Source organism: Notothenia coriiceps, unplaced genomic scaffold, assembly GCF_000735185.1.
Source record: "Notothenia coriiceps isolate Sejong01 unplaced genomic scaffold, NC01 NC01_scaffold00006186, whole genome shotgun sequence".
Taxonomy (NCBI): Eukaryota; Metazoa; Chordata; class Actinopteri; order Perciformes; family Nototheniidae; genus Notothenia; species Notothenia coriiceps.
Window position 1 is genome coordinate 1 of NW_011338887.1, and position 17,213 is coordinate 17,213.

General features: G+C 38.8%; 2 protein-coding genes and 1 long non-coding RNA gene across 6 annotated transcripts; 2 read left to right on the forward strand and 1 right to left on the reverse strand.

Annotated features, from left to right (window-relative positions):
- Nucleotides 1-2,092: 2,092 nt before the first annotated feature.
- Nucleotides 2,093-3,229, forward strand: cmc1 (C-x(9)-C motif containing 1; the record flags this gene model as incomplete). The annotated part of the gene is made up of 2 exons (XM_010768996.1): nt 2,093-2,271; nt 2,426-3,229. Coding segments are annotated over 2 exons (300 nt in total), but the record flags the coding sequence as incomplete, so codon positions are not given.
- Nucleotides 3,230-4,066: 837 nt separating this feature from the next.
- azi2 (5-azacytidine induced 2) lies at nt 4,067-14,688 on the reverse strand. Of its 4 annotated transcripts, none has more exons than XM_010768998.1 (9): nt 14,542-14,688; nt 13,669-13,784; nt 12,399-12,652; nt 11,682-11,798; nt 11,306-11,411; nt 10,555-10,688; nt 9,680-9,744; nt 8,250-8,374; nt 4,067-6,128 (listed from the first exon to the last, which is right to left on the reverse strand). In XM_010768998.1, the coding sequence occupies exons 3-9, from the start codon at nt 12,615-12,617 to the stop codon at nt 5,710-5,712; spliced, it is 1,185 nt and encodes a 394-aa protein (XP_010767300.1). In that variant the 5' UTR covers nt 12,618-12,652; nt 13,669-13,784; nt 14,542-14,688; the 3' UTR covers nt 4,067-5,709. The 4 variants fall into 4 exon arrangements, with proteins under 4 accessions (XP_010767300.1, XP_010767301.1, XP_010767299.1 ...); XM_010769000.1 differs by lacking the exon at nt 13,669-13,784 and adding an exon at nt 6,425-6,470 and having other exon boundaries at nt 6,030-6,128; XM_010768999.1 differs by lacking the exon at nt 13,669-13,784 and having other exon boundaries at nt 11,312-11,411.
- A 448-nt stretch (nt 14,689-15,136) lies between these two features.
- LOC104943548 (uncharacterized) lies at nt 15,137-16,273 on the forward strand. The gene is made up of 3 exons (XR_798119.1): nt 15,137-15,204; nt 15,844-15,937; nt 16,196-16,273. It is a non-coding gene; the product is annotated as an uncharacterized lncRNA (long non-coding RNA).
- Nucleotides 16,274-17,213: the final 940 nt, after the last annotated feature.

Here is a 17,213-nt window from a genome sequence, read left to right on the forward strand (position 1 = left end):
CTGCTTTAACGGATATAAGAAGAAGATGTTTCTACAATAATATGGAGGGAGAGTCCTCTCCATTCAGACTGAGAGGCTGATAACTACAGCTCAGTGAAAGACTGAGTGTTTAGATAGTTCACTTTAGTCTAAGTTCAAACGGTTTGGTCACAATTTGTGTAAACACATATTTCCAAGGCACTCCTTTATAATAATTGGGATAAACAGGTTTGAAATCATTCCAATGTATACTATAGGACAGTAACCAAAAATATCAAAAATAAATGTTAAGGTAAAATAAGATATGAATGAACAACACAAATAAAATAAGTTACATTCATTTGTTATTGGCTATGGTAAGTTACTGGTTACTTATGTTCACATACTTATTTGATTACATCCACTTGTCTAAGATGACAACAGAGACTTTCTACCCAAAACCAGCTGTTGACTAGTGGATGCAAGCAGCTAATCGCAGACTCAACCAGAGAGAAAGTAGTAGGCCTACATCAGCTACCATGTCTGACAGCTGAGAGGAAGACAGTGAGGAGAACAGTCAGGAGGGTAGTGATGACGGCTTGTAGGATTACTGGTCGTGCTAATGTTGTCTTGTGTTCACCTCTGCATGTGCGTTCTGTGTTCACCTCTGCATGTGTGTTCAGTGCCGTGTGTCTGGCAAATAAAGTAAAGACCCCCTCAAAAGTTACGGTTTATTTCATTTTAAGGATGAGCACCAAGCAACATCTCCAGGTGCTCCTTTGAGAACCAGGGCAAAAAAGTTATGTGCACCCCTGGACATAGCAATGCTTACTGCATTTGTTTTCCGATTTTATACCTTATTGCATTACTTTGCAATCTGTATATTTGATATTGGCTACGATTGGTCCGAGGAGATTAGAAACTCCAGAAATGTTCAGCACCTAGCTATAGGGAGGGAAACAAATGAAGCACTCAGTTAGGACTGTGCAATTAATCGTATTTTAATCGCAATTACTATTTTGGCCTGCCACAATTACGAAAACAACATAATCGAAAAAAAAACGATTATTTTGCTTTGCTAGGTTGTGACAGTGCACTGCAACATATTTGATCTAATTCATTTTAGTCTAATTTATTTATCATATTTATATATGTTTAGTAGCTTGTTGAAGTGCGCTCCAAAAATATTTGTTGATCTTGTTTATTGGTATTTATTATTTTGATATTATTTATTTAAATGTAAATATAAATGTATCATTTATTTTATTTATTGGTTTTTCAGTTGAATTATACGTTCAGGGTAATCAACAGTTAAAAAGATACTGTTCAAATTATTATTTTAATTCGTTTTAAAGTTCAATAAATGGATGTTTTCAAAGTCAATGAATAATCGTATTTAATAATCGTGATATCAATTATTGACCAAAATAATCGTGATTATGATTTTTGCCATAATCGCACAGCCCTACACTCAGTGTAGCTGGACTGAGAGCCAGCCCAAATACATGGACCCTCAATGAGGAAAGGTGGGACTGATTACCAGCCAAAGTCTTGTAGAAAATCGTAGGAGACTCTGAACATAAACATGTTTGCCATTCTGTCACCAACACCATCAACACAGATTGTGCTTACCTCATTTGGACCTGCAAACAAAATGCAGAACTGAAACACAGACCTGTGGATAGAGAAACCTGTGGAGAAATGCAGGGTAACAGCAAGAATCTCAAATAGAGGCCCCCCACATGGTATTTATAGCAGGGTGACAACACGTCACACACGTGCCATGTCTATAAGAGATCTATGTGCTGAACATATTCACCACTTAGTTTGCTACCACGGTCAGTCAGGAAGTATTGAAACGTGGCCTATATTTAATTACTGGGTTTACAGACATGTGGTGGACTGACCGTTACAAGGTCAATGTGGAAACAGGGCGACCACCAAAACGACCACTCAGTTCAGGCCTTGTTCGAATAAGGAAACATGGTTTCAGTTAGATAAGAGGTTGCAGAGTTACTGGGTTCCTTCTTGTGGTGGAGGGCCCACTGAAGGCCCATATTTGTTAGCTTGTGGCTACTCGTCTTTTTTTCTGAGCTTCTACTCTGGGATCAAACAGAAAAGGTGGAAGGCTTAAAATAATAGAAACAATAATAGTTATCTTTGTGGCTATTGTACATGCTGTTCCTCTGCTAATTCCCCCTCTTTCTGCCACCTTCCTCCAGCCTTCAACCACTGCTGCAAAGACTCGGGGTTCCTCATGGTGTTAAAGTGTCGAGAGCAGAACGCAGCACTGAAGGAATGTCTGACGATACAGTGAGTGCGATATCCTCTGCAACACCCTTAAGTGTTATCCCACCAACATCTTTAACATAGGTTAACACTGTGTGAGCCACCCTCACCATCGAGTGAGTCACACAAGAAAACATTAATTCTGTGAAATAAAACTGTTCCTTCTGTCTCCCACTAGCTACAAGGACCCTGCGTTCTTCGAGCAGTGTAAGCAGGAGTACATCAAAGAGAAAATTGAGTTTTTGACGACAGGGGTCGCGGCGAAGAACAGGAAACAAAAACTCCCAACTAGCATGTAGCTAACAACATGATAGCCTCCCACCTTCTGAAGGTGCAGATTGTGAGACTCTGGTCAGAACCAGCTCCATGTCCCCCATGGCCAGGATACATGCTCATCTTTAAAGCGTAGCCTGTGCCTTTTATTAAAACCTGTGGAGTGACTGAAATCAGTTTGATGTGCAAGAAATATATCTAATTAATGGCTTCTTTTTTTCCTGTATATTTGCAAGATGTTTTCTGTCAGATTGCTGGAATGATCTCCCTCACTTGATTAAATCAGCAGCTTTAACATTATATTTAGCGATGAGCTCTTTGATGAATTGAATATGCAGATCTGATCATACAGTCTCCTCCTGTATCTACTGTTGTGTTGCCTTTGCTCTGCCTTAAAGCTTGGTTAAAATCTGAAGTGTAAAACATCCTTTGTCATCAAAAAGGGTTGGTTTCCAATTAAAGAATCTTGTACAGCGTATGTAAGAAACATCTCGCAGAGCATTATAACATGTATGATCATTTGAAATAGGCAATGATAAATGACATTGTAAATAAAGATATTCAGCTGCACTAAAGTGTGTATCGATGGTAAATGACAAACACATCTAACATCCTTTGTTTATTTGAGTTATTGTCTGTACAACATAGACGTTTGGACGTTCTTGACACTATGGGGGAAATTAAATGTCCAAGCATTTGCTGATTTAAATTGGTTGTTCTTATCTCTAATAACATTTCTCTGGGAAAAAGCTGTCTTTCTTTCTTTTTCCTTTTTTTTAAATAAATATTTTGAAGCATCACCCTTACAGTTAGGCCTCACTAGTATAGAGCTAAATGAACCTCTTAAACAGATTACGTTATCTAAGCTGTGTTTATTTACTTTTCATTTCAAAAGTAAATTATAATCACTTATGTCTTATTTGATTTTTACTATTCTTTTTATGAGTTGGACCGTTTACGCCATCTTTTCATTTTTGTTTATATCTATAATTCCAAAGAACAAACAATGGCACAATTTGATTAAAAGTGTCAAAGAATTACTGTAATGGGGTATTCTTGTTGACATATTAAGAATGTTATTCCCCGTTAACCAGTTTGGTACCCTTAATTAATGTAAGGCGTGGAATTATTGCTAGATATTTTTCAGCCTTTTCTTAAAAAAAAAAGTGTTTGATCATCAATGGCAAATGCAAACATGAATTGTGATTTTAAATTGCCTGTCTGCTATATTGAAATTCCCCAAGGTATTCATTCTAATGTTATGACTCAGAGAGAAGCCGCATATCCTCACATTGAAAAGCCAGAAGACGGCCAAGCTGGACATTTTTATGGATACCTGACTAAAACAAATAGTTGATGAAATTAGCGGATTGATTATATTTTCCTCCTGTAGTGAATCCAGAAATGGTTTGGTTTCAGCAACATTCAAAAAACTATATTTTTAAAGAAAGGTTATATCTGCTTTTGACTATTAATTAACATCCGAAAGCCTCCTGTTTTTAAACTTAACCTTATTGCTGACAATATGGATAGAGACACAGCACACTTCATTTCCTTTGTTTAATTGAGTATATTTACAAACAGTCTGAAGTGCAGTAAATCTAAAATATAATCCATATCTACTGTACATTGCATTTTGGTTTGCAAATCGTTTACAGAAGTACCAAACTACTGCTGTAAAATAACATTTCTTAAAAATGAACAAAAAGACCACAGTTATCATGGAACAGACTGAAGAAAAACCCCATGGGCCTTTGTGCACCTATTAGTCACAGCTTACTTTTCTTCAGGTTTATAGACTTATTGTCTTCACCAGTGGAGACAACTCTTATACACATCAGAAGCTTTGGGGCTGGGGGAGAAAAAAAACTAAAGTATGTTTTGGAGAGTGCAAAGTCACGTCTGGCAGAGTACTTAAGCCCACCATATACATTTATACAAATATGCACATTCTTCTCTCAGCGTCTTTGTGTTCAACCCATAATGCGTTTGCCTTTGTACATCCTTCAGGTGATTATACTCATCTGACTTAAAAAGAGAAATCAAAGAGGAACTTCCCACCTCACACTATAACTTACAAATGTATCATTGATCAACATCGGCACAGTACAGAGTTTAGATACATTTTTAAAACTCACAAACTCATTCAGCTTTCCAAATACATCGGAGGGTATGTAGCCTCTTCCATGAGTCCTTTACACTTGAAAGATGAACAACAATACACAACTTTACATGTTACATGTCCCTTTACAACTGAGAAAAGAAACCCACACGTATTGTCTTACAGTAGCTCTGACTATGTGATAACAGGCAGGTTTGAGGAGGCTTGCGTTGAGACATTTCTGTGAGAATCAAACAGTTTTCCAGTGCCAGTGAGGGTGGAGTGTTTCGTTTCAGAAAGCAATACATTTTTAGATTAAAGTTATTATTTGCTACTCGTTACGTAACATCCTCAATGATTTGGTAAGCATAGCTAAATTGAAAGCCTACTTTGATATTGAATGAAAACAACAACTTGAAGAAAAAAATAGATGGCATTTGGTCACAGAATTCTGATTATCCTTAGTCTGTATGTCTGCTTCCATCACAGTACACATTTCAAAGTCCTAATACCTTTACATTTCCTTCACACCATCATGAGACAAACATGTAAATACATACTGTTTACTTTACAGCAATCGAATGTAAAAAGACTTGCATTGGAGGGAGTTTACAAATTCTAGTATGATGCTGTGGCCCCAGTGATCGGGGGCCGCAGGGAATGGAGAGAGGCCCGTTTGAGCCCTATTAGGTTTATTATGACGATATACAGACACAGGCAGGCCAAAGACGCCCACACCCTGCTCTGCACTCACAGGCACACGCTGTTGATGTGTGTTCGTATTCACACAGAAATAAAACTGCTTGTATGCATGCTTGCACACTTCTTATTCTGCTGAGGGTCTCTCCGTCAAATGTTCCTCTGCAAAGTCGGATCTGTCCACCGATGCGGTGTGCAGAGACAGAGTGTCCCCCCCTCATAAAGGCCCCCTCCGGCCTCAGTCAGCTCCCACTAGCAGCAGGTCCAGCCCAGAGGAGTGGTCTTATCAACTTAAGGCAGGTTAGGTGGTAGCTATGTGGCAGGGTTGGAGAGTTCATTCATTTGTTTACTTTCCATCACTATTTAATGACCCCATCCTCTCTCCTCACTCAGTATTGGGGGGGGCTCCTGGGACAGCAGTTTCCAATTGAGGATGAGGAGTTGGAGGCAGCGGAGTGTCCCTCCCAGAACATGGCGTCACTGGGTTTGGGGGGGCTGGGGAAGGACCGCGAGCTGTCGTCCAGGGAGGGTTGGTTCAGGGGGGGCGGGGGCAGCACCACGGAGAAGGGGTCGCTGCCCAGCAGAGCCTCCCCCGAACAGCTCTGGGTGGGCCAGGGCCCGTTGTACCAGCAGTCCTCCCTCAGGCTGTCCGGCAGCGGGGGGCCTGACAGGATGCCGGCGGGGGGCAGGGGCGGCGGAGCATGAGGGGGAGGGGGGGCACCGGGGGGGCGAGGCGCTGCCCGGGAGACTGGGTGGTGGGTGTTCTTTTCAAAGTCGTCCAGACACTGCACTGGAACTGTTGAGGCAGCTAGAGAAGAGGGGGGGGGGGGGAGTGGTGAGAGCAAAACAATGTGTTGTTATTGAAATTGTTGCCTAGATGCCTATGAAAGCTTGCCAATATTTGCATTGTATTTTCCAAGAAATACTTATTTTAACACTTTAAAAAAATATACTTTTTCTTTTTGATCATCTTTCCTATTGGTTGTAATGTTAATATTACTGCTGGATGCTCAATCAGAGTCTTGCAGAAAATATTTTGTTAAGACAAAGTCAGTGTATGGTTGAGAAGATAAAATGCAAAATGAAAAAAAAGCTTATCACTACCTTAATGTTTGGCATACAGTTCAATTTGAGTGCACTTCATCTGCAACTGTAGACACATTGATAGAGCACAAAGGATTATGGGTGTGATATACTGAAGGATAATCCAAAGCATTGTATTTTTTACGAGTGTTGGTGGTTGGCATTTAATATTGAATTTAATATAAATACATCAGCAGTTCATTTCTACAATCTACTATGAGTAGACCCAGAAAAACATGTTAAAGGGAAATTATGATTTTGGTAAGACTTCAGATGAGATTCATTTTTCTACGTAAATTGGTGCATTTATATTGAATATAGCTATTTTATTTTTCTCCTTTTCTCACGGTCTGAGTGTCAGGAAATATCCACTTTAATTATTAGGTTCTTTTCACCAGAACAAATCAGACTGCATAAACTAAGCCACAAATATACTACATACAAATCATAGTGAAACACAAATCAGCAGCCATTATCTCACACACACATCACTGCCATCAAATCATCATTTTGAGCCAATAATCAAGTTTAAATGAGTATCTCGTCCCGTTTTCATCCCTACCTCCCTGCTACTCCTCCATGAGAGGGTCTCCTGAGTCTACAATTTGAATAAAAGGGATTCCAAAGGAGGAACAATAGAAGAATACAGATACTGAATAAATACACAATGCACCCCCTTTCATCTCTCTTTTTCTTCCACTCCTCATTTCTTCATCTGTTCTCCTCTAAGTTACAGGATTACCCCGTTATACAGCGGAATAAATAGGCCAAGATTTATTTTCTTGCCATGTTTCGTTCTAATTTTCACCTCCTAGTCTCCTCTTCTGACACTCGGAGGGAATCGACAACAGAGGTAATCTCTCCTGGGGTAGAACACATCATGGCAGAGGCACAGACTATTTCATGGTGTCCTTTATCAAAGTGAGCACTGCGATAATATCCAGTCTTATCACACCCTTGTACTGATTGCAACAAGGAGCAGCAGGAGATCTTTACAGTAAGGAGTACTTCTTCTCAGAAAAGCCTTCCTTTAACAGAAGAGCAGCAGCAGCCCCTTCTTTCCTCTGATGTTAGCCACATTAGTTCCTGTGTCAGAAGCACTATTTCGATTCCGGCCACTATGCTTAAAGAGTACGTCAATCTGACACTAACTGGCACTCATTTTCACAACATTAAACTTGTGAAGCCTCAGTCAGTATATCAGTTTTTTTAGTTAGGAAAAGCTGTCACTTTAGTGATGCTTATACTTCAGTTTCCAGACTAGTCTAATACTATCTTTATGTCACTTCAAATCAAAATGAAAGCCTTTTTAAAAGTGTACTGTAATATGCAAAATAATATTTTATTTTGTTTTAATGGAGATAGCCAGCTTTCTTCATGCATAAGATACAATTAGGTACAGATGTACAATAAATACAGAGAGGAAAATGTACAGGTACAACAATATAAATATGTCACTTGTATGTGCAACATTTACAAAGATTCAAATATTTAAACCAGCAATGCATACAATACAATACAGTATACTTAACCTTTTTTTATAAATTAAAGTGTCTAGCAGAAAAGTCAATATTAACCTGGAAACTTAAGTTAAAAGCAGAATTATTTCACTAGTATGAAAGACCAAGTAAGTGAATATCTAAATATGTTAAGGCTGCCTTGGTGTCCTGAGAGGTAACCTGTGAGATATTGCTATGACGGAATATAAGAAGTACATGTTGCTCCCCCTGCTGTATATACTGGAGCGGAGGAGGTGAGAATGCAGGTGCTGGTGGGTTATCACATACACTGACAGATTGAAATATATATACAGCAACAAAGGCAGGACCCTGTGTGTGTGCCTCACCTTGTTTTGTCTCAGCGAGGAGCGGCCTGAGTTTCCTGATCAGGCCGGTTTGGTGCTTCAGCTCTGAGTGGAGACGGGTGACCTCGCAGCACAGAGCCTGGTACGTCTGCTGCATCCTCCTCTCCCTGTGGACGACATTTAGATATGAGGGCAAGAAGCTTGCATGGTCAAATACCAGGTACTGTCTTTACTGAAGAAGGAATACATGCTGTGTGATTATCCTTTTCGAAAACTCAAGGAATGTTTCATTTCAAATGTTTTATGTTTCAAGATGTACAACTGGTCTGGTGTATAATAATTTAATTTGGTCAACATTTTTAGTATAATTAAACAGGAAGTAAATATAATGGGCAAATCAGAGGTACTCCTAAAGAGGCTTGTTTCTTTGTGATGACTGTAATTATGATTTGTTCAAAGGAGTTTCATCGGGTTTGAGCATATTCACTTAACAGCATAAAGCGTTTTTAGGATATATTTTAAGGACACACTGTTTTGATGGATTAAATGCTTTACCACCTCAGATTCATTACAAACCATAGCATTGTGACGGTGTTTGAGGCAACACCTACAAACTGTCCTTTCTACACCTTATGTAAAGATGCTAAATCTCATCAACACTCAACAGGTAAAACTGTGAGGAGACACTACAGCGTGTTGTGCTGCTAAAAACCAACACCATATTAAAACTGCTGACACGTGAAACAATTAAAATGGACACAAAATATAATTTTCTTCATGGAATGTGAGGAGCTGCCACGGAGATTATCCTCAATGAATAATAGGCGGAGGGTGATTGCCTCTGCTATAGACCCTGTATACATCAAACACTGTAGTGCACATTTGAATTATTTGTATCGAGTCCTGAGGGTTTAGCTGCTGCTTATCATGTTTCAGGTTCAGGTACTTCTGAGGTATCTGCATATCACAGGCTGCTGTGTAGTTAGAGAGTAAAGCTGCACCCTCCTCTAGTGGCCAAAGGGGACAATTACAAGAGGAGCGACTGCATGCAGTGTATAGCTGTGTTTCTCGTGTAACATTGGTCTAATTATGACTATAAGTAAGGTTGCAAAGTGATGGTAAAGTTCCAAAACATTCCGGAGGAAAGTATGGCTCAAGAATTTGTAAAACTTGTTTTTTTCATTTCTATTAGTAGGGTTAACAATTACGTCTGCTTATGAGGGTAAAAGCTGTGTTCCGTTGATGGCATGGTAAATGCAACCTGAGCAAATAACCCTTACATTTCTCCTTTATACGTGTTTTTCCTGTTAATTCATTTGAATTACCATGGAATGTTTCCACCATTTTGCAACTCTAACAATTGGAAGGATGATAAACATTTTAATTACCAATGCAACAGTGTTTACATCCTCAGTTTTGGTCACTGAAATGACGGCTGAGCCACTATTAAAAGGACATTCATGAACACTCACCTTGCACTATAATTTGCATCACATGTCTGGTCTAAGACTGGTCCGTTAAGGCCATGGGGTTCCTCCTAAAACAGAAACAAGTCATGTTAGATAGAGAGTGAAGGGGGTGTCTGAAGTTCTATCTAGTATTTAACAGGTTGTTATAACGAAATAACCACAGACCCCTAGCATGAGGTTTAGCCCATTGTTTTTGGTCCAGCTTCTCTCCACTACTTTGTTTCTAATGGCTACTCTGTCCTTCTTATCATCGGCTATCTTTTCTCTTTTTTTGTTCATCATCCCTTCTTATCAGAATAAGAGTTCCTTTATTTGTCCCGCAACGGGGACATTTACATTATTACAGCAGATACTGCAGATAAAGTGAGGATACTAGACTTACATATAATACAATATAAAAATGACTAAGTTTGCACACGTTATTAATTATAGATGACACAATAAGTAAAAAAACTCAAACTAAATAGCATATAAGTACACCATGGTAAAAAAGTAGCAGTATATTTGCTTTAAAAAAAAAGGAGACCATATAGAATCATAGAGGTACTAGTTAATACTAGTTGAACATTAGATTTTTATATTTGTATGTGTTTTTTTAATTTTTTATACGTTTCTAGTTATTGTGCTTTTTATTATGTTTGTACTTATTGTTTTATTATTGTACTCCCATTGTGTTATTTCATATTGTAGTTATTGCCTGTACAGCACTTTGGTCAACTGAAGGTTGTTTTAAATGTGCTATATAAATAAACAAAGATTGAGATTGAGATTGATTGAGATAGAGGTAGCTGGTACTGTATGCCAATTGTGAGAGATAAATCATGAATTGCAGGAGGGTATGTTGCACTTTTTTCAAAAGCATTTCCCTCATCACTTACCCCACTTGTCTCCAGCAGTCTGCTGTTTTCCAGCGTCACCTTCTCCAGCTCCTCCTGCAGTTTGTGGATCTTCATCTCGGTGCTGGCCCTGTCCACCTGCCAGTAGTCCTGAGGGCTGTTCAGGCTCTTCATCACTGCACACAAACAAGGAAAGAGAGCTATTGAACTGTGAAAGGCAAGGCAGTAAAATACAGAGCAATCCACTTGAATGTTTAAAGCTAATAAAGGTTTAACCCAGTTTTGAAAGAAGTGTACTGTTGTTTAAAAGTAGAACTACAACTGTGTTAAACAAGTAAAAGCCCTGCAATCAAAATGTGCTAAGTGTGTCAATATTGTATATGTCAATTGATTTAAAAGTCCCCATAGTAACTACATTCTAGCTGTCAAATGAATAAAGTAAAAAACGTATCTTAAATGTAGCGTATCGGAATTACTAAGCAATGTAAAACGCAAACACTCAGGTAAAATACAAGTAGTAGTAGTAGTTCTTCAGATTTGACATAGTAGCCTAGTATAGCTTTGCCCTACACATCTCAGTATCAAAATATTACAACTCATAGTTTACATGTAGATATCATCTCACTAACTAAAAACACATCTTACATACATTAAAAGTAGTTTCCAAACACACAGGAAGCCAATGTGAAATACTACCGCAAATACTTAATCCGAGCATAACACACAGTCCTATTGTTCATACAGTCTAAAGTAGTGCTGTTGTATGAGTAGAAATCCACCCTGTGAGCTCTACCTGTACCTTGGCTGGTCTCCATCTCCGTCCTCAGCTGCAGCAGCTCCAACTCTCTGGCCTGCAGCTGCTCCGTCAACAGCCTCTCACTCTCACTCTTCTCCTTTTTCTGACAGAGAAACAGAGGAGACAGTGAGTTATAGAGGGAGGAACATGATGAGAGTCAGCATTCATATCCATGCACCAAACTCTCATTCTCTCATGGCGCCGGGAAACAGCATATTCGTGTCATATCATAAACTTGCTGTTCCTACTTAAATCAAAGTTACAGCAAAAATACTTATAATCCGTACTTTAAAATGTGCATTGCTCGCAGTTACGTAACATACTTTGTGCCAGGCTCTAGCCAGTTGGAGGAAAAATGAATCAGTAAACGCACCAGTTTGTTCAGCTCCAGCTGCAGGTCCTCCTTCTCTATGTAGATACCCCGGTAAGCACTGAAGGCCTTATTCACGTACTGAGGACCCTCGGATGGAGGAGCCTCCGGCCTGAAGAGCTACAGCGGAGATAGATAAGATACACAGAGAACAGATCCATTTCATTAAATGCACATATCTGCGGTTGGAGGTTACTCTCCTCCCACCACATCCTATCTCGATGGACCAAAATGCTGCAGCAGATAAAACCTAAACCGATAAAAACAAACGAGACACTTCCAGAGAGGATCTCTGCCGACATGATGTGCAGTATTTTCACTTCAGCCTACCATCTGTATTAAGACCCATCCTGTTGAAATAGCTCTCTTTGTATTGTACTCCTTTGTTTATCGAAATCCAACTTTTTGGCAATACCGCACTCATCCAGACCCCCTCCCTGTTTTTAGAAAGAACTGATTTATTACTCATTGTTTTATAGCTTTGACTGGAGGCCAACAATATTAATGATGCTGGCATGCAGACTCTCCCAGGGGCGAGTTCTTTTGCAGTTGAATCTACTGACTTTTTCTAAACTTTCTCAGAGCATTTTGGAGTTAGTCTATCATTAAAAGAAAAAGGAATATTTCATTCATCGTATTCGATAGAAAACCCTTTCTAAACCTCAATATTTTTTCTCATTGCCTCCCTCCCACCATCACTTATTTGGTCTAAATCTATACCTTATCCTCCAGCTGCTTCACCCTCTTCCTCAGCAGTGTATTCTCTCGCTCTGTGTCCCTCAGCCTCTTCTTGATGTCCTCGTAGGCCGTGACCAGGGCGAAGTGGGAGGCGACAGACTCATCACCGGGACACACAGATACAGGACTCTCGCCAGCAGCGGTGTAGGCCGTCTCGTGTTTAAGGATGCAAATGTCATCATCCACTGCCAGGGGCTCCATGCCTGCACAGGCCTACTCTGTAGCAGAAAGAAGACCTAGGGGATACAATAAGGGTTTTATTTAGAAAGTGCTAGATGTCTGTGAAAGCCAACACCATGATTGGCCTTGTGTTGTGTTTACAATACATTAGCTTAGTACTAAGTAGCGTTGTAACTACCTAGTCTCTGCACATTATTGTGACATGTTTGAGTATAGCTGGCTTTTTTGTACTACATATCCCACAGATCACTCTACAATAAAACAGTGTCCCATTGCTCAGACTTTTTTCAGTTGATCTCTTGCTGCAGGAAATGTACAATGCATCACTTCCTGTTTTTTAAAAGAAAATAGCTTCCTGAGCAGAAAAAAACAAATGCTATCAGATTTGATTTTGTTTGATGTAGCAAGATTTTTAAACCTTGTTTAGCTTGGAAATTAAATGAAGTGTAAAGGTAGCTAAACAAGAAGTAGAGCACAATGCTTAAAGCTAAAGCATTTCAGATGTGTTGTGTAGTCTGGATTTTAAAAGAAATGTATAGGCAGGGGTTTCAGCCTACATTTAATGGGTTTAAACAAATTAAATACCTTTTTACTCAAGTTGTACTAATGATACAGTACATCGTTTTTTTAATGTATTGCATTTTTGGCGGCTCAAATGTTTTATCAATAGGTGTTTTGTTCCATTATTACTTCATGCAAGAGTTAAGAACAGGCCTAGAGTTTATTCTAGGTGTGCCTCGAGTAATTAACACAGGCCTCAAACAGCATCAGGGTGCATTATGGATGAACACCGTGGCACCATCATCAGGCCCACTTTATAATCAAATATATGTCAGGTGCAAAGTTGACTAAACAGTCACCAAACATTAGTCTTGTGTCTTATGACAACAGTTTATTCCCTTCCACTTTTTTTGTAATGTTTTCATTTGTAAAATGTGTGCAAATATCTAAATAATATAATGATGTAATAATTGGGACAAATCTGTTTACAGTACTTATGGCGAAATGGAAAAGCTCCATATTTGCTTGTCCTATAATAACGAAATTCTGTACATATAAAAAAACAAATTACTTTAAGAATTGTTTTTCTTTGATGAGGGAGTGGAGGGTCTCACAGTGACCTGTTGTCACAGGCCTGTGATCAACACCTATTGACCACACGAAGGAGCAGTCCAGACAGACAGCTACCTGAAACAGACTTAACATAAATCCCAAACCATACCTGATCTGATCATCTGTTTTTAGGAGCTGGTCAGCACACGGGCAGCTAGTTGATGATGTCACCATGCGATGATGCAGCAAACAATCATGAGCCAAGTTTTTAACACTTAAGCTCGTAGCTTTTTATATAAAAAAAGAAAAAGACAATACCTGGACATGCTCTAAGATTAATGCCACGGAACAAAAACATATGAACAAAAACCCACAAAGGCAGAGCTGCTGACTTTAAATGACGACTTCAGAACATGCTATGAAATCGAAAGTTAAACCGAAAGTCAACGTAAATCTAGAATGAGGCACGAATAGCAACACCATCTCGTTCGACAATTCTTGATAAATTATGAGAGCTAACAGCTAACAAAGTCATTTCAGCTATGCAGACACCTTATTTCGTTTCCAGAGGCATGGGAAAGCCATTGTTGGGATGTAAACACTCATTGAATCGTTTGTATACGATGCTAACGTTGTGGTGTTAGCTTCCGTGAGCTGTGTTGACCACCGATAAAACACATCGGGGTCAGTTTTACAATGACGTTCAGGATGAATAGAACAAAGCACACAATGACCAAGGGAAACATGAAAGTTGTGTACATAATGTCCAGAATTAAAATGATCGATCTGTTGATGATAACAGTAAGCTAGCTCTGAGCTAACGTCTTCTGGCTATTTGTGGCTAGGTGAATCCAAAGCAGTCGATTATTGTTCCCCCTCAACTCCCGCTTACCGTGTTAAATTATGTCCTCAGTTAGGTGTCAGTGGCACACACAAGATTATCATTTATTCTGGAAAAAAGAAGACCTGTTTCTCGGAGAAAAACAAAGAGACAAGGCTGGACTCTCGCACCGTGTCAGAACTGACAGGTGAGGAAACAAAAACTTCCGGGAGTCACTTGACTGCTAAAGTCCTTTCAAAATAAACGCAAGACAAAAATAGAAGTGAGTGCATCATTAGGGATTATATAAGCGAATATTCTTGTGATCGCATGTACTTACATACTACTCACATACTACTTTATGCACGTTGAGGATGAAGATAATTGAATTACGCCATTTAACATGTTGGATAGTAAAAAAAACTTGATTTGACTGAAAGAAAAATGCTTTCAGACTTAAGTGAAGTATTTCCCTCAGTTTTTGTACAAAGGCCGTGGCATTACAGTAAATATCTTCCTCTTCGGAGAGGGAGGCTAATTCAAACAACTATCAATTATTACATTTTATTGTTGTAACGTCACTTCGGTAAACTTCAACGGGTCCTAACTTCCGGTCACGCGTAGATATATTGAGGTTTCAATCTTCTCCCATCTCTTTCTCATGTCACGAGGGTATATTAACAACATTACATATTTTCCAAAACTAACGTGATGGAGTCAACAAAGTATCGACGAGTAAGTAGGCCTACCAGTAAAAAATAAATGTTCAGTTACATTAAATAATGTACTGCCCTGAACAAAAGCAAGCCCTTAACGTTAGTCAATCTTTGTTTCATTGATAATTTAAGGTGTGGTTGGTTACCCACTGATACTGACTAATTTATAGCGATTAGCGATGTAGCTACGTGGCTAGTAGCTAGCTAATGAGCTAAATGCCAAAATAAAAAATGATGGATAGATTACATTTCATATAATTTTTTTACGTTTCATTTACGTTGCCTTGCTTATATTTAAATCACTTTTTTAAATCATGCTGATAAAGTGTCAGTTGGCCTCTTTACCACTTCTGCCTTCTCACGAATTGAATCTGAATAGATTATACCAACTAAAACATTGTTACATTTACCAATATAACTGGTTATTTATTTGTTAATGTAAAAAATCTCCTTTTGCCAACATGTGCTATAAGATGTTAGTGGTGTCACTTAAACAGCGCTAAACGTTTAAAGAAAAAACAAGCCATGCTAAAGTGCATGTGCTTCAAAAGTAAACCTTTCTGGAGAGTGTATTGTCAATAGTAATAAAATGTATATTTTTCTATATTCATTGTGTTGCCGATTGATTTCTAAATGCGCTCTATGTTTTACTTAATAGTGCAAAGCAGTCAGTCTTGTGCCATACACACCGAAGATCAGAAAAATGAAGATCAGAAAAATGCCATGTGAAGAGGCATCTGGGACTCGTCAGTGTAAGACAAGAACATTTCCCCTTAATAGAACTTTGCTTTACTCACTTTCTGAGGACTTTGTCTCACACTAGTTTAGATTTATTCAACGTTTTCATTCAGAATACAATTTTTTCTAATTATATCCTTTCCAGCTCAAACCAACACACACTACAAGTAGCATGACTTAAAAAAAACAAATGTCTGTAGAAGTGTTTACCAAAAATAAGGAGAGTAGTAATGGGGACTGCTTTGTTTTTTTGTCAATGCCATTGATTGCAGTGTTGTCAAAGGCTCAGTTGCTGATGTCGGATATAGAGAAACTGCTGGACATGTGTAAGCCAACTGTGCAGAGAGAGGTACGTACAGAATCCGTGTATCTACCGTCCATTTGTTTTTCTTTATTAAACAAGTAAACGGAAGAACGTCTGAGAGGCCTTTTTGCTTTTTACCTTACTAAATGGTCAAATGGTCATTGGAGCGAGGGGCGGGCGAAACTCAAGTGATTTCAAAACAAAAGCACTAGTGTTCTTGGAACTGTGATAATATTATAAAAAAGGTGAATTTAGAGATCACAACGAAAACAGCCAAGACACATATTGAGCCCAGAAAATGAATGTTATTACGGGCTGTAAATATAATAAGCCTGTATCTAAAATGGACAACATTGTAAGGAGATTTAAACTATGCAGCGATTCTGCACTGCGGTCAACTCAGCCGTCTCTCGAGTTTGTTATTATTTTTTCTGCCATTAGCTCTTCTTGAGTGAAACAACTCCCACAAGTACCTTTACTGTGTACTTTTTGAGTAATCCTCTGTCAATGTTCTCTCTTGAGTACAAGAATGCATGTTTCTTTGCTATTTTGAATAAGCGTTAAAACACCTTTCTTCCTGAGACTGATATTGCTGGACAGAGTATTTTAAGAGGATATGGTAGACATGATATCAGCAATACTTCCAGTCAGTACTCCAGTAGCAGCATTTTTACCCCTTGGAAAGTCTTTAGAGTCTGGCCTGGATAGCTGGTCACAACTATCCTTCAGCAAAGTGACAACCCTTGTGACTCTTGTTGGCCTCTTATGAAGCTGTTGTCTTTTAAATAGAATTATTTCTCTGCTCCTATAGTTCATTCCTCTCAGATTCTTCCATCAGTCCCAGTCATTGCATGTCAGTCAATAGAGCTTCAAAAAATGTGTCCAATTCAACAAAATGTTTTTTTTTGAGTCAAGGCCAGAGCTAAATTATAGATTGTTTGATTGTGATTACAAGGTGAGAGAAAATAAATCCACATCTTCCTACT